Raw genomic sequence first — 20562 nt, 5'->3', positions numbered from 1 at the left:
CAAACTCAGGTCCTCACATTTACATGGCAAGCATTTTACCCACCCCCTTAGCCCAGTTCTGGCCTTTTAATATGCATCATTTTAAGGAAGACCGAATCCCATACTTTTTAATCTTTATTATGATAAAAGGCCGATTCTGATTTGCTAGGCCTGGGCAGGTTTGCTTTCCGCACTAACAGGTAATACCCACAGTTCTAGTGTAGGGCTGAGCCACAGCTTTCAGAGGAAAGGAGACGAAATCTTGTAATGGGTTGAGAAAAAAACAGCCCAGGAAAGAACAGAAATATGGATTTATTGAAACAGCTCACAGTCAGAGATGGCCTGTTGGCCACCAAACATCACTGTAATCTTGGGAAAACAGTGAGAAGAGGGAGAGAGGGGTTCAGAGGCTCTAGAAGCCCTGGACTGGTCACTTCCCGGACTTCTCTGTGGAACAGCCTCCATTGGTCTTGTTAAGAGAGTCGGTACTCCCCGTTCTGGAGCCCATTTCGTTGAGGATTTTGTCAATTTCTCCGGGGATGTTTTGCTTCTCCTCATTCTCAGTCTCACGGTGATAGAAGTAGTTGAAGTTGGAGACAATGACAGGTACAGGGAGGGCAATGGTGAGGACGCCAGCGATGGCACACAGAGTACCCACAATCTTCCCTCCTGGGGTGGTTGGGCACATGTCACCGTAGCCTACAGTTGTCATGGTGACCACAGCCCACCAGAAGCCATCAGGAATGCTAGAGAAATGGGACTCTGGCTCGTCAACTTCAGCAAAGTAGACGGCACTGGAGAAGAGGATGACCCCTATGAAGAGGAAGAAGATGAGCAGCCCCAGCTCTCGCATGGAAGCCTTCAGTGTCTGCCCCAGGATCTGCAGCCCCTTAGAGTGGCGGGAGAGCTTGAAGATGCGGAAGACCCTTACCAGGCGGATGATCCTCAAGATGGCCAGGGACATGTTCTGTTGGGCACTTGGCTCTGTCTCCTGGACCAGCTCTGTGATGAGGGTTGCAAAGTAAGGGATGATGGAAATGATGTCGATGATGTTCATGATGTTTTTGAAGAAGTCAGTCTTGCTGGGACAGACCACAAAGCGGAGCACCAGCTCAAAGGTGAACCACACGATGCAGGTGGACTCCACCATGAAGAAAGGGTCGGTGAACATGGTCTGAGAGAGGCCTGTTTTGTTTGTGTTGATACTGGGGTCTCGGACCACCTTCAGCTCCCTGTCTTCTCGGAACTCTGGGAGTGTTTCCAGGCAGAAGATGGTGATAGAGATGACTACAACCAAAACCGAGACCACGGCCACACCACGTGCTGCACTGGAGCTTTCAGGGTACTCGAAGAGAAGCCAGAACTGCCGGTGGAAATCATTGGTGGGCAGCAGTGTTTCAGGGTCCTTGATGAAGCCTTCATCTTCCCGGAACTGGTCCATGGCCTCACTACCCAGCTCATAAAAGGAGATCTCATCAGCGAAAACATCGATAGGCACGTTGGCTGGCCGCCGTATTTTCCCACCAGACTGGTAATAATATAAGATTCCATCAAAACTAGGTCTGTTTCTATCAAAGAAATATTCATTTCTCATGGAGTCAAAAAATTGCATCCTTTTCTCCCGGTCTCCCAGGAGTGTCTCTGGGAATTGGTTGAGAGTTCTGAGCTGAGTCTCAAACCTCAGGCCAGCAATGTTAATGATCACCCTTTGGTTTCCTTCATTCAAGACCACTGGCTCAGGCCCTGGGGGATCCACGAACTCTCCTGGAATCTTGGAGAAGGCAGTTTCATGGTTGGTGCTGTCACTGATGAGGACTCTCCAGTTGGGAAAGGGACTGCTACAAGGCCGACCTTTGGGGTCAAAGTCTGTGGCATAGCTTGGCTCTTCATGGATTTCATCCGAGTTATCAAAGTTGACCAGAGCAACCTCCATTTCTTTCCAACCACACACATCCATTCTAGGGAGTCAGGAAAACAGCATGGAGGCCCCCAGTCTTTGCTGCCTGCTGGGAGCTGTGGAGAAGGGGATAGTCATCACAGGGGAGTCAGATACAGCTTGACTGTTGAGACAAGGTATATCAGTGGATTAACAATGACTTAGCATTGGCTGGAGGAGGAACGTGGTGGTTCTTTCAACATTCATCCCCTGATATTGTTTTTGCTCCATTGAGTTTGTTCACATGCACTACTAATAAGAGCCAGGCGGATCTCTGTGAGTTCGAGGCCAGCCTGGTCTCCAAAGCGAGTTCCAGGAAAGGCGCAAAGCTACACAGAGAAACCCTGTCTCAAAAAACCAAAAAAAAAAAAAAAAAAAAAAAAAAAATGTTAAGGGCAAAATGTCTCCAGAATAGGAGGGTCTTCAAACATGGAGTCAGAAAGGGAGACACCACAATGAGAAAGTTAACAGTCTTTGGTAATGAAAGTATAATTTTGTATTCATGTGAAGGCTGTCATTCTACCCAGCACTTTCCCACACCCATTGCCGCTCTTAACACTTCTCTTTTGCATCCAGCAGTCAGTTTCTTATAAACCCTTCTGTTTACTCTAAACGTAGTCAAAGCTCCACTCTCTCAGTCACCTCCATCATTACTTCTTGGACCAAGTGGTGAGGTCTGGGATTCCACCAGGAAGAATTAGAGAATGGAGGCAGGGTGGCCAATCTACAGTGTTCTACAAAATTACACGGTTTGTGCTTTCAGCCCCTCGTCTGGAAGGAGAACTTTGAGGGTATAGTTAATGTGATAATATGCGAAATGCTTGGCAGAAAGATGATTACATTACACCTATTGCTATGTTTGGAAACTTTCCCACATCACAGGAAATATAGAAGTTACTAGCCAGTGGAAGTATTTTTGGCTCTAGTCCAAGGTGAATAATTTTTTTAATGGAAACAAATATTTCTCTCTCTCTGCCCCCTCCCTCCCTCATTCCCTCCCTTTCTCCATTCATCCCACCCTGTGTGTAGGGGGCATTTGGGGTAAGGTTAGGACAAAAGCGCCCAGGCTTGGATATGCATGAACATAGATGAGCAATCTCTCTTCAGGTTCCTGCCAGCTTCAGTTTCTATTGAAGAGCATTGTAGCCAGGCAGGCTGGGGTTGAGTGTGGAGGCAGAGGTAAGTGACCTAGCCTGAGGTGGCATCTGTTGTGACCATGGCCTTGAAATAGTTACATTAGAGGGGACAGGGAGTTCCTGCTGTGTCCAGTGTTGTACTTTCTTCAAAGTGATTTCACACTCCCTTATCTCACTGGATGGCAGCAGACAGAAGGTTAGAAGATGCTAGCTCTGTTGGATCATAGGGGCAAGAGACTTCCTACAGCCCCGTAGCTGGTGCTGCAGAGTCCTGTGAACGCTGTTGTGGTCTCTTGGCTCAGAACCATCTTCACTACACCACGGGTGGCTGGGATGTGGGGAGCCAGGTTTATAGAGTTGCGGGATCTCACTGCTCTTTGGGTGCCCTCTTCCTTTGCAGTCCATGCACATGAATTAGGTGGTGAAGTCAGGATGCTGAGCACTTGTTCTGTCTCTTAGGCATGTATGTGGCCTTTGCAGGCGTCCTCATTTTCACCGAACTCCCACTTCTATACAGACTGCAGAAGATATAACCACACAGGCACCCTGCATGAGGCTCAGTGATGGACAGGGTGGTTGGAAGACAGGATGGAACTGTGTGCAAGATTTCTGAGAACAGAGCCAATTGGTCGCCCCTCAAACCCTGGGTCATACGTGTGACCCTATAGTGTTAGCTATGTGGGTGAAAGGGACCTGGCTTGGAGCTTTATTCCACTACTTAGGGATTGAATGTTGTTGAGTAAACTACTGGATTTTATGACTTAGTTTGCTGGTCTATGAAATGGGTAAGAAGAATAGTAATTCCACCTCAAAGACTATGCCAAGAAGATGAGGAGATGGATCAGTGGGTAAGAGGGCTTGCTGTGTCAGTATGAGATGTAAATTTGGGCCGCTAGTTAGACCCATGTAAAAACTGGTGTGGTCATACCCTCATCTTATCTCAGTTCTGTGGTGTGTGTGTATGTGTGTGTGTGTGTGTGTGTGTGTGTGTGTGTGTGTGTGTGTGTGTACGTGTTGAGACAAGATACTTGCTGGCCAGCCAGCCTAGCAGAAAAAACAGTGAGCTCCATGTTCAGTGGAGACCCTGTCTCAAGGGCATAAGGCAGACACAGATAAAGTAGGATACTAGGTGTCCCCTCAGCCCCCTGGCATAGGGCATGTGCACCTGAACTAACGTGTGCCAATTCCCACCCCAAAAGAAAAGGTAAAACCAAAAAAGATTAATATTGTGAATTACATATGGTGTAACAGTGAAATCACTTTTAAGTTATCTTTAAATGTAGGTAACTAACTGCCCTCCGCCCTCTCTTCCCCCTTTCCTCACCAAATACAGCAAACTCCTGGGGAGAAACAGGGTTCTTGTGAGGAAATGCAAAAGGAATCTCAGCTCCACACCCTTCCCACCTGCTCTGCCTGACCGTCTCTACAATGTCCTGCGTCTAGTCCATTTTTTTGTCCCTTGTCAGCTTCCCTGCTCATGTGGAGACAGTCTAGAACCTGCCTTATCCATGGAGCCTACACTGGCCAGTCCAGCTTCAGCTGCCTCCTTGGGTCCTGGCCTGCTGCACTGAGTGCTCTTCGGCTCTCCATGTGGAGTGACAATTCCCACAGGCTCAGCCTTAGCACCTAAACTCTCTTACAAGTGCCCGAGGCACAGGCTACGTCTCATAGGACTTTCCTCCTGTTTTTTGCATGTTCTTGAAGGACAGGATTTACCTTGAATCACTCCCTGCACCAGACCAGTGTCCAGTCTGAAGTGGCAGCTAGGAGGATGGCTGAGGGGGACAGCATCCCTTCCAACAATGCAACCACACAGAGTGATCATTTGGTTCGTGTCCTTTATCAAGTGGGTGAATAAAGATGGGAAAGAGTCATTGCAAGTTCCTGAGGGCAGGGACTGTGTCTGATTTCACAGGACTCAGCCCACCCAAGAACTCAGTGCGTGTCTGGCGACTGAATGATGGCGTGGTAAGTATGAGTGACAGGGAGCGTGCTGGGCTCTGAGCCAGGACACCTGTATTGTCTATACTGCTTTGGGATCACTAACTGCTTGCAGTATCTCATCAAGCCTCCGTGTTGTCAGCTATAATCAGAAAATAGGCTGAGTCAAAGGAGCCAGAGGAGAACATATAGAATAATTTCATGAATTCAAAACCTCAGAAATGCCAATCAGCAGCAGCAGAAAGCAGATCAGCAGCGGCTTAGGGGTGAGGGAGGGAAGGGAGGGGGAGGAGTCACAATGTGGGCTCCACTGACCTCTTAGAGGGAGGGGGACTCTTATCCCCACTGTGGTGATGGCATCACAGGTGTATACACACATCCGAAAGCACCAGGCTGCGTGCTTTAAATCTGTGTGCATCATGCGGTGTCCTCGAATCCTTAAAGATAAAAGGAAAGCAAGCACACAAAGCCCAAAGTGCATGCTTTGCCACTGGGCTTCAAGATCTGGGTGAGGACCAAAGCAAACAACACGAGGTGCTTTGCAGGCTGCACGGGCTGCATATGTGCCCTTGCATGGAACTCACATGGTGCCCAGCTCCAAGACAGCTCACATTGTAAGGGCTCAGCAGATACTTTTGACAAATATTTTTTGAGACTTTCACATATGAGTACAATATTTACATTACTTTTATCCCCCTCCTCCCATGTCCTCTTCTATAATCATTATGACCTAGATATAATCTATATAATCTACAAAGTCTATTTAGTGTTGCTCATATGTACCTGTGTTTAGGGCTGTTCACTTATCCCTGGAGAAAACCGATTCTCCCCCTCCCAGAAGTCGTTGTTTGACTGTCTGTAGCTCTTCATCCAGGGGTGGGGCCTTGTGAAAACTCCCCCATCCATGATGGCATGCTAACTGGTGTGGTCTGTATGCAGATCTTATTTAGGCTATCATACTGTTGAAATTCTGTAAACTCTGTTGGATCTAGAAGACACCATCTTGATAGTTGGTTTGGATCAGCAGATATTTATTAGCAAGAGGGAATGCTGTGGCCTGGGGCTGACATGGTTTCTGGACCCCTGGAGGGGTGTTACTCCTCTGAGGATCAGGCAGTGGGGAGATTACCCTAGCTTGGAAATGTCTGAAATGTTAATGCAGCCTCTGGCCATAGCAGGCTGGCCTCTTCTGCCTCGTGCCATTTTATGTGGTGTGGGAATATCCATTCCTCTGGAGATAATTCACTTTATTTCCATGGTCATTCGTAGGAACTGAGATTGGTTTTGGTGCTTTCTCTGGATTCTCAGCCTGGGGGGGCGGGGGTCATTCTCTGGTGGGGAAAGAGCCCCTGCAGGGCCGAGCTGAGGTATTTGGAGCAGTCTCCACTGTCACGCTTGCTGGTGTGACGGTCCCCCTGACAGCTAACAACAGTCTTGGTTTGTATTCTCTGGGCCCTCCAAGGCCTCTCTGCAGGGCTGCTCTGACTCCAAGCAGAGCTCTTACCTATGGCTGAAGGGATCATAATGTCCAGCTCCTCCCGTAATCTGCACGCTTGCCCAGTACAGTGCTGAGTGCACTCTGTGCAGATGGAGCTCCTTCCCCGTGGCACATTTACCAAGCTTCCTCCTTCTGGGCCACCGTGTGTGCCGGCCACTCTTCTAACCTTGCCTGAAGGGAAAGCTTTCCTGGAGGGTGCCAGGTGGAGACGCTGCTGTCCTCTTGAGCACTCTTTAGAAGAAGTTTGGCTATACTTTCCAGGGCACAGTGCTATTGGTTCGTGTTTCCTTTCTAGAGGGCGGCCATGTTTGTATCCCACAGCATGTAGCACTCAGGAGCCGTCTAGCCCACTCACTGTCCTAGGGCATCTCAATGTGCCATCTTACTGCTCCTCCCCGGAGTCAGACAGACTTGCTGTATGGCCTGAGGCACTTCATCTAGATCCTGAGAAGTCTGTCTGATCCATTTCCACTGCCTTTGCACAAACCATCGTGTTCCCAGCTTACTCCATAACACTTCTGGATTTTGGGTCCATACATAGATATGTTGGTGAGTCTCTGTGGTGTGATGGTCACTGTCATGACCAAACCTGGAACTTCCTGCATACTCGACCTCAGGCTTCTTCTATAAGAGTCAGGCAGATGCCTGTGGCTGGTGTTGGGGCTGCAGGTCTAATTTTGCAAGGTCACTGAGCTGTACTAAGCAGAAAGGGTCTGGAGCCCATTCCTTGGCCTTTCCATACCAGTTGTCTTTGGTTGCTTAGCAACCGAATTCCTCCTCCACAGTCAGGTAAGGCAGCAGCTGTCAGGGAGTCTGACAATGACTGCAAGAAGTCATCTGCAAAGACAATTGTGCATACTGTGTCTAAGGACCCCAGGTCCCAGAGAGAGGCAGCGCACAGATATCTGTCACTGGCAAGGTCAGATGTTGCACGGCTGTCAGCTTGTGGAGGGGACCAGGGAGTCCCCAGGCAGTGGGGCTTGGAGTGGGTTTTCATTGTCTCCCGGATTTTTGAGTGGGGATTGCGGAAAAAGGAGGTGGAAGACTGACTGCCGTGCTGCTTTGACTGGACAGGAGAGGGCGCTGTTGTCTTGCAGGAAGCAATTCCTGGCCTCTCTGTGCTCTTTTCATCTTTAATTTTCCTGTTTCACCTTCTATGGACAGCTAGCTGCGGGGCTTGCTGGTCCTCTCCAGGCTGGCTCTCAAGATAACTCCTTTTTTTTTCTCTTCAGCAAAACACTATCACATTGGGTGGCTGTGGGTACAGGCTCTGGGGGCAGAGTCAAGGGCCAGATCTCACTTTCAGTGTGGCTCTTGATCTCGTGTTGCTCATGTGCTGCCTGTGTGACTAAGGACAAGTGGATACGATCCCTTGACTTAGTTTCCTCAAACTTAGGGTGATTTTCTTGCTCCCTGCCCCATGAGTTGGTGGAGAGGCAGTTATGTTACACAGAAGCCCTTCCCATGTGATACAGATGCTCTGTGAATGCTGAAAGTATCAGCTGCTCAGAGGTCAGGGATCAGGGTGTGACTGGTCCTTTCTCCTTTCTCTCTCTTGGTACCTCTTCTGCACTTATTGGTGCAGTAGCAGAGCCCTCTCAGAGGCTGCCTGAGATGCATGTGTTGATCAGTGAGGGGATAGCAGACTGTCTCCTCCTGTCCTGCCACAATGGATGAGGTGACTGCTCTAGGTAACTGCACTCAGATTAACAATGTGTACCAAGTCCATACAGGGTTGGAACCTGGCTGTGTCTACTGTCATAGGCAAGGAACCTTGTTTTCATTTAACACAGGAAAACACTGAGGTGCAGAAGGGTGTGTGACTAGTCCATGCTAGGGAGCTGTGACTCACACCTGGGTGTTTTCATTACAAACTCAACACTCTTTGTATTATTCTCTAATTCCACAATTGCAGGCCCGCTGGCATGGGTGATATCCATGTGGTTTCATTTGCTCTGCCTGGGAACTCACATACACACACACACACACACACACACACACACACACACACACACACAGGCACACACAGGCACACACACGTGCATGCATGCAAAACTACATCCACCCACACATTGACACACATACACCTTCTTGTGCAAGTACTCATAGACACATGTACACTACATACATAATTACCAAGACATCTGAGAAAATGTGCAGATGCGCATGGGCAGGCCGACCCCTGTAGCACCACCCACACTGCACAGGTATTTCTATTCCAGGGGTGCCTGACCCCTTTCTCCAATCTAATCTTTGTGCCTCTTGGAACGGGAGAATGTTCTGTTGCTTGGAGCAATTGAAGAAGACAAGGAGGACTGGAGGGGGCTCAGATGGCTGGTCACATGGCTCTCTCCCTTGTTAGAGTGGCGATGGGCACAGCGTGGGCAGCGTGTCTCTCTCCCTGTGAGGACTGCTCAAGGACAAAGCTATCTTCCCAAAGGGATGGAAAGATGCAGGCAAGAGCTCTTTCATTTAAACCCCAAGTAGCAGCAGCAATGTTGAAAAGAATGAGCCCAGGGTAATTCATTCCGGCAGCAAGTGAGGCTTGCAACTCATCTGCTGCTAACTGTGGGGACCGGAATCTCCTGCTCTTGGGGAAAATGATTTTGCTCTGAAAGTCAGCTAGGGGAAAGGTCCCCTAGACTCCTTTCCCTGGACTTCTTGGTTTTGTGCACTAAGCACCGATATTGCCTCTCTATTTGCCTGGGAGAGAAGGGTTCATCTACTTCTATGATGTCGGTGCAGTTTCTAGATGCCAGGGGAAATACGGGGAGGCCTTGGGCTTGGAATACTGAATGCCTTCTTGCAGCTTCAGTGCTGATGGAAGCTGGGGCGGGGGGCTGGCTCACTGTAGCCTGCTTCCTCACTGAAGCAGTTTCTGTTTAATTCAGTGACCAAAATAACTATGGGCTGTCTGTCTGTAGAGTCCCCGTGTCGGCTACTCCCCAACAAGCTCGTGGGAAAGTGTGGAGCCAGAAGGGACCCTCCAGAGAACTGAGGCAGAGCGCAGAACTGTCTGCACGCTAACACATCGTGTTCTCAAGCAGGTCCCCATCCAGACTCTGGATCCTGTTCCTCTCTTTAGATGAGCCCCACCGAACCCTCCTGCCGGTCACCCCTACTTAGCTGCCTCAGGTAGGACAGGACAGGCAGGTAAGGAGGGGGTTATGTTCCTGTAAAACTTCTCCTGCCTACCTCCTCCCCCATCAAATGTGAAGTTGCTTCTAGCTATTCTCAAAGAATGCAAGAAAGAATATTTTTAGGAGAAATTATAACATTGGGGATGTGACTATTTAACTCTCTATTCCTGCCACCCTTGACATGAGCCGGTGATTTCACAAAGCCATTTTGTCAGTTGGAAAGGGAGCATGTACGTGGACTCCAGGGATACGGTCTCTGGCTCTCGCTGACTGTGTAACACCAGGGAAGTCACTTCAGCTCCTTCCATTCTTATATTCTTTCTTTGCTGGTAATAAACACCTGCCTGCCCACGTGGGACACCTTGATCCGTGTTGACCAAAGTACATGTGAGATGGCAGCTAGTCAAAGTAGACTTGCCGGGTTGGCCAGATCTGTCCCTGCATGAAGGGCCTGGAGGAATTAAGGCACAAGAAGCCAGCAGCTTCCCACACCCTTCAACTCTGGTGTCCCACGCAGCTTTGTACAACTTCACAACTTCTAAAATAATTCCATTCTTGTTTTCATTGGAACTACGTAATAGGTAGACCTGAGGCGGGAAGACTGCTAGTATTGTCCTCATTTATAGATGAGGGCACTACCCATCTAGAGTGGTTAGGGTAGTGAGTGATGAGGCAGGGACCAGGCTGTGTTTGCATTTGAGCCAGTGCTTGTTAGACAGCATATCCCAAGGGTTAGGGTGGGTCCTTCCATCTTCTCAGATCTGGCAGTGGGTTGTAATTCATCATGGGTAAATTAACCTAGCACCACCCCTACCCCTTTCTTCCTGATCCTCCTGTGAGGCAGTTTGCTTAGCAAGCATGGATGCTGACTGACATTAGCCACCAGCTCTAGTCCTGTGGCCCTGTGCAGGCCACTTCATCTCTGTGCTTCTTCCTCTCTATGATGGGGAGGCTACTGTTATGTGAGTTCTTAGGACAACTCTGGACACATGACAGGTACTGTGTAATAGTTGGTTTTGGTATGCATTGGAGGCAGGGCCTGGCTGCCTTGGCCTGTTTATTTATAGAATCCTTATCGTCGTCGTCATCATCATCATTTTGATACAGGGTCTTGCCATGTAGCCTAGGTTGAACTTAGACTTGAAATCCTCCTGCTCTGCTTCCTGAGATATGAGGTCACATGTGCTCCCCTCTCCCAGTTGTTGGCTTGGTTTTGAGAGTACTCCTAGGTCTGTCCTTTGCTCCTGTGATGGCCTGAGCTCACTGTCTTCCCTTCCCCTAAGGGATGCCCTAGTCTTTTACAACTCTAGTAAAGGCTTCCTTCTCTCCCACCATCTCACTCTGTCATTTTCAAAGCCTGTTCTGTCTGCCCCTGTGATGTCCCCTGTCTGCTGATCCTCCCTGTTCCCTCTCTTACCATGACTTGTTCAGACGTTACCGCTCATCTGGAGGGCTGCTGTCCTTTCTGTCCCTCCTATGCAGCTACCAGGGCACTCCTCCTCACAGCCAGTTTGGATCCTGGCATCTAGGCAGAGGCCTTCAGGAGAATCCATCACACCTAGTCTAGCATGCATCCTGCATGTGCCTCTGTCTCCTGTGTTGTGGTGGGACCTGGAGCCAAGTCTAGTGTGTGGACGCATGTGCCATCTGTCAAGGGTTGGAGGGGAGAATGAGCTTGGCTCCTGCTCCGTGGGACAGCAGTCACTGCCCACACATTCTCCTTTGTTTCCCTTTCCCTGCATAGGTGACCCAGGTCCAGGCCAGCAAGTCCTGTGTCCTCATGTTGACCCTGGATACAGCAGGCCAAATGCTGCCATTTCTTTTTTGTAGGTACCGCCAAACTTCCCCACAGCTGTGTTTCAAAATTATTTCTCTTCCTCCTCCCCTCTCTTCCTCCCCCTCCCCCTCCTCCCCCTCCTCCTCTCCCCTCCCCCTCCCTTTCTTCCTCCCCCTCTTCCTCTTCCTCCCCCCTTCTCTCCCTCCCCCTCCTCCCTCTCCTCCTCCCTTTTCCCTCCCTCCTCCTTCATCTAAAACAGGCTTTCCCTATGTAGCCCAGGCTGGCCTGGAACTCTTGCCGTCCTTGCCTCAGCTTTCTTGTGTTGGGACTACAGGTGTATGCCACCATGGCTGGCTGTTTTCAGGATTTCTTAAGCTGTGTGACCTTGGGATAGTTACTTCATCTCTTTTTTTTCAAATCCCCTAATCAGTAAAGCAAGCATATTGACAATGTTTACAGAGAGATTTGGGAGAAGGATTCATATCCTTGTATCACCCTAGGCCCTGGAACAATATGTTATCTCAAACACAGAAGAACCACTGAAAGAAAATATTTGTTGAATAATTCATTGCTTGGGACACAAAAGCACCGTTTAGGGAACAAAGCACCTGTAGTAGAATTGTAGACATCTGCCTATGGTAGTGGGGTGGGTGGAAAGAGTTGCCACCGTGGGTCCGGCAGAAGACACTAAAGCTAGTGTCTTCCTGGCTAAAGCTCTAGCTTCTCTAGGTCTGCTCTTCCATTGGCTTGTATGTGGGGCACCAAGTAGGGAGCCTGTGGAGGGGTTTTCTGGGGGCTCCTTAAGTCCCAGTAGGACTCCAGAATTTCTGAAGCAAAATTGCACAGTGGCCTATGCTTTCTTCTCACAGAAAGTCAGAGCCCAGACTGAAGCTAGTGTTCTTGGAATGCCTCGAGCTAAACAGCCGGGAAAGCGACCGTAAGAAGAACGCAGCTTCCTAAGAGCATGCTGGGAAGTGAGCCAGCTCGGCTGGCTGACACTTGTTGCCATGCATGCAATTGAATTTTCCCAGAATGCCTCAAGACCTCTAGGAGAATGCCACTTGGAGCCTGGTATGGGTGTTAAGATCCGGCTGAAGAGACTGAAGAGTGGGCCAAAGGGAAACAGCGTGGATCAGCACTTACCAGCAGGAGTGATGGAGGGGAAGGTGTGTCTTGGTCTGTGTGAACCTCTGCAGCTCTGGTGCCGTCAGTTGTCCACAGTGGACGGGATGTGCTGGTCTCAGGGTCCACAGGAGGACTGTTGGGAAGGATACTGTTCAGCAGATGCCTGGGATTCAGAAATTCTACCCCTTGGGTGAAACAGGATCTCTCTGGCCCTCTCTCTGTGTGGAGGAAGATGAAGAGAGACTATCCAGCTCCGCTGGGTGGGCAGGGTGCAGAGTGCAGGGGGCAGGGGGCAGGGCACAGGGTAAGTTGGGGCAAGGGCAACCCGCAGCTTCATCACTGACGGCACACATGTCACCTATGTACCCAGAAGCTGAGTTGGTCACTAGCTTGGGATATTTCCTAAAGCCAGTGATAGCACGCAGGTGATGGAGTTGGGTGGTGGGACTGGGTCTCTCTGTATGAATGCTAGCTGCCAGAAGACCTTGTCACAAGAGGGTTTAGGGAGCAAACCTAAGTTGCAATTGTTGCTGTTATTATGTGTGTTTGTATGATTGTGTGTGTGTGTGTGTGTGTGTGTGTGTGTGTGTGTGTGTGTGTGTGTGTATACCATGGCATGCATGTAAAAATCAGAGACTAATGTTCAGAAATTGGTTCTGTCCTTTTATGGGTTCCTCATAAACTTTTATGGGCTCCTCAGATTGAACTCAGGTTGTCAGGCTTACTCGTCAAGTGAGTCGTGGGGGTGCTTTGTAGATGAACACGGGCAAAAATTGTCTTTCTTCAGTCAGTAGGATAAAGCGCTTTACGGTGTGTCAGCAAGGCTCAGCTGTCCGTCATTGACTTTGATCTCCAGAATGGCATCCATGCACAGATGGTGCCAGTGAAGAGGCCTTGTCTGGCTTGCTGGGCATCAAGGGCCCGGGGGAGATGTGAACACCTGGTCTCAGAAGCAGGCAGAGCCGCTTCTGTTGGTGGCACTGTAGCGTCATCACCAGGCTGAGAATACAGTCTGCACACCTCTCTTCCCGCCTCTAACCCAGGCTCCTGCCACACTTTGTGTGTAACGTTATTTGGTGTCAAGTATCCCTTCCTTTTCTCAGTCCTCATTAGGCCATGGAGTGGCTCACTCGGGATGCTGGGGTTCCTCTCTGAGAGTCTGGGCTCCATCTGGATGAGACTCGGCTGCTCTTATCCCGGAGATTCACTGGGATTTTAGTCTGCCAGGGATGGGGAAGGGTTGGAGACTGTGGCAACTTATTAATTGGTTACATTTTCACTTATTCAAACTGGCTGTATTGGCTAAAGTTCTCCAGAGGAGCAGAACAAATAGAATGTAAATGTAACTATAAGAGGAGGGGCTTTATTAACTTTGAGAGGGACTTTATTAGATTGACCTGTACAATCAGAGGTTGAATGGTCCCACCATGGCTGGCTACAGACTGGAGATTTGGGGAAAGCAGTAGCTGCTCCAAGAATCTAGAAACCTCAGGGCAGAAGAGACCAGTGAGGCAGCCCCAGTCCCAGACTGAGGCTTAGAACCCCCTGGAACATCACTGGTGCAAACCTGTCTTCAAAAGCTGAAGGATGTGGAGTTTAATGACCACAGATGACATCAGCAAATGACACACCCACTCAAGAAGGGTCAAGTGGGTGTGTGCTTGTGAGCTCCCCTTTCTGCCTCCAGGGACAGTGTGGGAGAGCAATGAAAGAGATACCGTGATAGAGAGAGACATCATGGGGATAGGGAGAAACCTGGTGCTAGGGAAGTTCCCAGGAATCCACAAGGATGACCCCAGCTTAGACTACTAGCCATAGTGGAGAGGGTGCCTGAGCTGGCTTACCCCGGTAACCAGATCAGTGAATACTCTGTCATCATAGAGCCTTCATCCAGTAACTGATGAAAGCAGATGCAGAGATCCACAGTCAAGCACCAGGCTGAGCTCCAGGAGTCCAGTCGAAGAGAGAGAAGAGGGATTATATGAGCAAGGGGCATCAAGATCATGAGACAACCAAACCAAGCTAGTGGGAACTCATGAACTTTAGATCAACAGCTGTGGAGCCTCCATGGGACTGGACTAAGCCCTCTATATAAACAAGATAGTTGTGTAGCTTGATCTTCTTAAGGGGTCCTCTGGTAATAGGATCAGGATCCATCTTTGGTGCATGAGCTGGCCTTTTGGAGCCCATTACCTATAGTGGGACACCTTACACAGCCTTGATGCAGGGGGAGGGGCTTAGATCTGCCTCAACTGAATGCACCAGGTTCTGCTGACTCCCCATGAGAGGCTTTACTTTTTCAGATGAGAGAATGGGGTGTGGGTTGGGGAGGGGAAGGCTGTGGCGAGGTGGGAGGAGGGAAGAGGAGGGGATCTGTGATTGGCATGTAAAATGAATAAAAAATTTCTTATTTTTTTTAAAAAGGAGAGAATTGAGGCCCCATGAGGAGCAGACTTTCTATGGGTGGAGAAAACACCACCTTTCTCATTTCTTATGTCTTCTCTACTCTTTACTTTTCTTTTCCTGTTAAAAGAATCAATTGAGAAAAAAATGAATATGTTTGAATTGCATGTGCAAACATATTCACAAAGAAAATACACAGGAGACAGCCTGGAGCTAGTCACAGCATCCACTGAACACTATTTGCAGCAGTTAATATTTCTCAAGCACTTATGACAGAGCAGGTACAGGGCCTAATGCTTTGCCTGTCTTAGTTCATGCAATCCCACAGCAACAGGAGTGCTTCCTAGTATTATTCCAGTTTTACATATGGGGAAACTGAGTCACTAGAGAAGTTCAATTGCTCAAGGTTTTGACATGGCAGAGCTGAATTGGGAATCCAGGCTTGAAGACACTGGCTGTGTGCGCATGGGCTGAAAGGTGTGTACCGCAAACAGGGCAGCAGGTGGTTGTGGGGCAGAGATGGGGGAACTAATTTTGCCCGAGGAAGGCAGTGAGAGATCCTTTGCAAGGGTGCATCTGAGTTAAAGTAAAAGTGATCCAGACTGAGAAAAGGGTGTGGGAAGGAAGGTGTTCCGTAGAGAACAGAATGTTTGAGGGTGATGCAGTTAAAACCCGGAAGAGCAATTCTTCTGTGGCACAGGGGTGGACCATAGGAAAGAGGGTGTGGATGCTGGTGTGGTGGTTTGAATGAGAATGAACCTCATAGGCTCATATGTTTCAATACTTGACCCTCAGTTGGTGGAACTGTTTGGGAAGGATTAGGAGGTGTGGCTTTGTTGGAAAAGGTGTGTCACAGGGGGTGAGCTTTGAGATGTAAAGACTCCCACCATCCCTAGTATTATCCCCTCTCTTCCCCTCTTCTCTCTTTGCCTACTTCTTTGTAGACTCTCATCTGTTCCTGCAGCTATGCTTTTGCTCTGCCATCATGGACTCTAATGCTGTAAGACTGTAAGCCTAATTAAATGCTTCCTTTTGTAAGTTGCTTTGGTCATGGTGTTTTGTCACAGCAATAGAAAACTAAGATAGTTGGGTAGCATCTTTACAGGCTACCACATACTCAAGACTGATGGCATAGTCTGTTTACCAATTACTAGAATGCCTGCTGGCAACTACATAGCTTGACTGAGCCTGGGGCAGGATGACCAGGGAGAAAGGAGTTGAGATCCAAGAGGCAGGGCGTTCATACCCAGGGAAGGGTGTATCCTTGCCAGTGTCACCGTCACCATCATCATCATCTTTTATTCAGGGGAATCTTTTCACAACGTCCAATATTTATAACAGGTGAATGAAGGATAGAACCCTGAGTCCTACCTGCTTGGCTTTCTGGTTCCCCATTCCTTGAATTTGGCCAGCTTCTCAGAACACAGTCTTCCCAGTGCCAAGTCATGGCTGTTTGAGTGCTGCCTGGGTGAGAGGTCTGACCTCCTTGATTACCTTAACACCCCCCACCTGCCCCCCCCCCCCCACGATGTATCTTCTGTTCTTTTCTCTGCAGCAATCAGGCAATTGACATGGTCCCATTTTGTACTTGCCTGAGAACCTGATCTCCTTGCTCTCCACTCTGACCTCTGGATCTTTTACTGCCCTCAGCCCTGGAGCAGAGCCAGAAGCCCAGTGCCTCTGGCTGACCAATTGGACACTGAGCCATGAAAAATGAACTCCCCTATCAGATCCTGAGGCCTCTCAGGCTTCCATCTAGGCTTGGTCTTCTGATCCAAACTCCTGTTCTCCAGTTTCTGGGGTAAAAGGATGAGCAGGGCTGTGTAGCACTTGAGAAGCCCCCATTACCTCAACTATTATGTGTTCGAATTAGTCTTGGATGGGAAAGGGAGGGGCAGCCTGAGGGGAGGAGAGAGTGAGTCCAAAGGTGGAACCCAACAAGAAGATGTTTTCTGCAAGGTCCGGGAAAGAGCTACCACCAGATCTGAATGTCAGGGTCACATATCTATCCATTTCTATTGTTCAGGACCAGTATAGAACTATTCCAATCTGTCTGCATCCAAAGACATTTGTGCATCAAGCAGGTTCTTTGCATGCAGACATATGAGTGCTAAGCCCCTACTGTATGCCCTGGCACTGTGCTCAGTGTTGGCTAGCATGGAGGGAACAGAGAGAAGCAAAAAGTGAAAAAGGCATAGGTCCATGCCTACTACGTGGACACAGAGAGCCACCTCACTGGATGCTGGAGGAACTAGATGAACATTGCATACATCTTGCTCTGAGCCTGCAGCCTGGGAGGCTTGCATGAGACAAAACCATGATAATGTCAATGGGGAAATAATATGAACAATTGCTACTGAGTCACAGAAGGGAATGCTAAACAAAGGAGGGATGGGAAGATTTCATCTCCCAGGAGCAGCTGATGTTGAACTCAAGGATAGATGGGATCTCTCAAAGCACAGAAGGAGCTTGTGTGTAGAGTATAAGGAGGAATATTGAGAAGGGTGTTCTGAGCATGTGTGAAGGAAGGAAGGATGTACTTGGGCCTGGCTTCTCTGAAGAGATCCGAGCTTGGAAATGTCCAGTCTGCCCATGCAACCCAGTCAAGACAGTACCACAGACTTGGGAGACTTGGATTCAGATTAAGTTGTAATTCCAATGGTGTAATTCCAATAGCTCTTTTCAGCTATTCTGAGTCTCAACCCTCCAACACTGAAGGGGAGTTTGCTCTCTCGCTGTGTATTTTTTATAACTTGAGGCTGAAAAAAAGTAACGAGGTCACAGGTAGTCATCCATGGGCTCTGCTTCTGCTTCTGACATGAATCATGGAATGTGAGACTAGGAATTCTGGACTGGAAAGGTGTCAGGATGGTCTATTTCAGCCCTTTCTCAGTGTGGAAGCTCTTCTACAACCTCATGACTGGGTGGTATCCTTTGTGTAACACATCAGGCCTGTGCCAAGGTCAGTAGCCCACTATAACCATGGTGACAGCCATCACTATATTACCCTATGCTAAAAGAAGAGGTGATTAGAAGGCAAAGAGTTGAGAACCATGTCCACTGGCTGTTGACACAGCGTGTGAAGGGCCTTATGAGTCATTGATACAATTCCTGATTTGTATGGGCACAGGGGGCTGTGACTTGCCCAAACTCACCCACTGAGTTTCAGGCAGTACTCTGAATTTCTATATGGCAAGTCTATTTCCCAGAAGCCTTCAGCTTAGCTGCCTCCAGCCTAGTGACAATCAGGGGAAATTGACCAATCTCTGCCTTGGGATGTGGAAGCTGCATCCCTGGACACACTGTGTGCCCCTCATATCACCAATACTGCCGTCTGATCCTGCAGTGTGGAATGGGCCAGGCAATGCAGTGTTGTGACTGGGATGTGGTCCCTGCATAGAGGAACTGGGGCAGAAGGACACACTAGAGCAGGCCGGTGGGGCAAAATGTGGGATTAGCTGGCAGAAATTTTAGAAAGGAGATCGTGTTGAGGAACCTTAAAGTTAGTTGTTACTTCAGCTAAGAATTTAGTATTGGGGTAAGCTGGGCACAAGTAGCTAGCTACACTCCACCATCCAGGTCCCCAAAGATACTAGTGTGCATACATGAGTACAGGATGGCCACTTGGGAATATCTCTGGTATCAGCACTGGGGTATCAGTCTTATTTCATCTAAGGAAAGAGCAAGATAGAGCCTTAAACTGGAGGACCTGGCCACTGCTAGGTCCCCGGATGTAGGCTCAAACCTTGGGGATAGGGAAAGGCTAGTATGGCCTGGAAGAGGCTGCTAACTGTGCAAGGTGGCCCAGCTATGTGGAGAAATGACTCCAGACCCCAGGGACCATGCAAAATGTGGCAGGCTGACTCCCTCCACCCTGTCCAGCCAGGATCTACTAGGCTGAGCTCATGACTCAGTGATATTGGTTTAGAGGTGAGACCTTGGGATGCTGGAGGTCATTTTGGATCAGCTTTGCTGTCCAACACACAGTGTGGCTTCCAGCAATCCTGTTAGTCTTTGCATGTCTCGGTTTTCTACCTACAAATTGGGGATAATACCCCTGTTCAGCCTTTCCTATATATATATATATTTTGACTTAAAATAAAAGCTATGAGGCACAGTACCAAAGTGACCTGCTGTCTCTCATCTTGTCACGAGGTCTTTCCATCTGAAGTCCCCCACAGCAAGAGCCTGGCCTCTGCCTTTATTTGCGTCCGTTCAGGACAGGGCTGTGTCCCACCGTGCAGACCAAGTGAGAGGATGGGCCACAGCTGAGGCCAGCCTGCGGGGCTCTGGCAGTCAGCAAGGTTGCCGAGGAGGGAACAGCCTGGTGATGGATGACACTGCCAGCCTTTGCCCATCTGGCAGCCTGAGCAATCTGCATAAAAACAAAGACAGCTCCGGTGACATGAAATATTGATGCCCTGAGACTTTGCCGAGTGGCGTCTTAGCCTCACTGCAAAGGCCCGGCTCCTGGCCTGAAGGATAATGGCACCTCCTGTCTGTTTAGGTTGGTTCCAAGGGGCTGCAGGGAAGGAGAGCTGGTCTGGTGGAGAGGGCCACCTGGGAGTCCTGATAGACAAACATTAGTTTTGAGTTTCAGGTAATACCGACTTTAATCAAACTGAATTGGGGGAAAAAAAAACCCATGGATTTTCATGGATCAGGTTTGGATAGCTTAGTTTTTTTTTTTTTTTTTTTTTTTTGCCTGTTTATCAACTTTATTTAGACTGGTTAATTCCATTAATGGTCTTAGATTGTCCCCTCTTCCTATATTCATTATACATCTTGTCCTGTGACTTTGGAGTTCCCCTCAACGGCAGCTTATTCATCTCATAGGGTTTCATATGGTTTTTTTTTTTGAATTTATTTTAATTTATTTTGCAATACAATTCAGTTCTACATATCGGTCACGGATTCCCTTGTTCTCCCCCCCTCCCGTCCCCCTCACCTTCCCCCCAACGCCCCCCCCCCCCATTCCCATCTCCTCCAGGGCAAAGCCTTCCCCACAGACTGAGGTCAACCTGGTAGACTCAGTCCAGGTAGGTCTAGTCCCCTCCTCCCAGGCCGAGCCAAACAATCCTGCATAGGCCCCAGGTTTCAAACAGCCAACTCATGCAATGAGCACAAGATCTGGTCCCACTGCCTGGATGCCTCCCAAACAGATCAAGCCAATCAACTGTCTCACCCATTCGGAGGGCCTGATCCAGTGTGGACCCCTCAGCCATTGGTTCATAGTTCATGTGTTTCCATTCATTTGGCTATTTGTCCCTGTGCTTTATCCAACCTTGGTCTCAACAATTCTCGATCATATAAACCCTCCTCATTCTCGCTAATTGGACTCCCAGAGATCCACCCGGGGCCTAGTCATGGATCTCTGCATCCAGATCCCTCAGTAGTTGGATGAGGTTTCTAGCACAACAATTAGGGTGTTTGGCCATCCCATCACCAGAGTAGGTCAGTTCGGGCTGTCTCTCGACCATTGCCGGCAGTCTGTTGTGTGGGTATCTTTGTGGATTTCTGTGGGCCTCTCTAGCACTTTGCTTCTTCCTGTTCTCATGTGGTCTTCATTTACCATGGTCTCCTATTCCTTGTTCTCCCTCTCTGTTGTTGATCCAGCTGGGATCTCC

At 49.0% G+C, this 20562-nt stretch overlaps 1 protein-coding gene across 1 annotated transcript; it reads right to left on the bottom strand.

Moving 5' to 3' along the window:
- Nucleotides 1–409: 409 nt before the first annotated feature.
- On the bottom strand, nt 410–1936 carry Kcna10 (potassium voltage-gated channel subfamily A member 10). The gene has a single exon (XM_052731703.1). It carries the CDS (start codon nt 1934–1936, stop codon nt 410–412), a length of 1527 nt encoding a protein of 508 aa, XP_052587663.1.
- Between the last annotated feature and the right edge of the window lie 18626 nt (nt 1937–20562).

The sequence above is a fragment of the Peromyscus californicus genome, unplaced genomic scaffold, assembly GCF_007827085.1.
Source record: "Peromyscus californicus insignis strain IS unplaced genomic scaffold, ASM782708v3 Scaffold_9__1_contigs__length_137607984, whole genome shotgun sequence".
NCBI lineage: Eukaryota > Metazoa > Chordata > Mammalia > Rodentia > Cricetidae > Peromyscus > Peromyscus californicus.
Note: the sequence above shows the minus strand (reverse complement) of the source record. Positions and strands in the feature narration are given on the sequence as shown.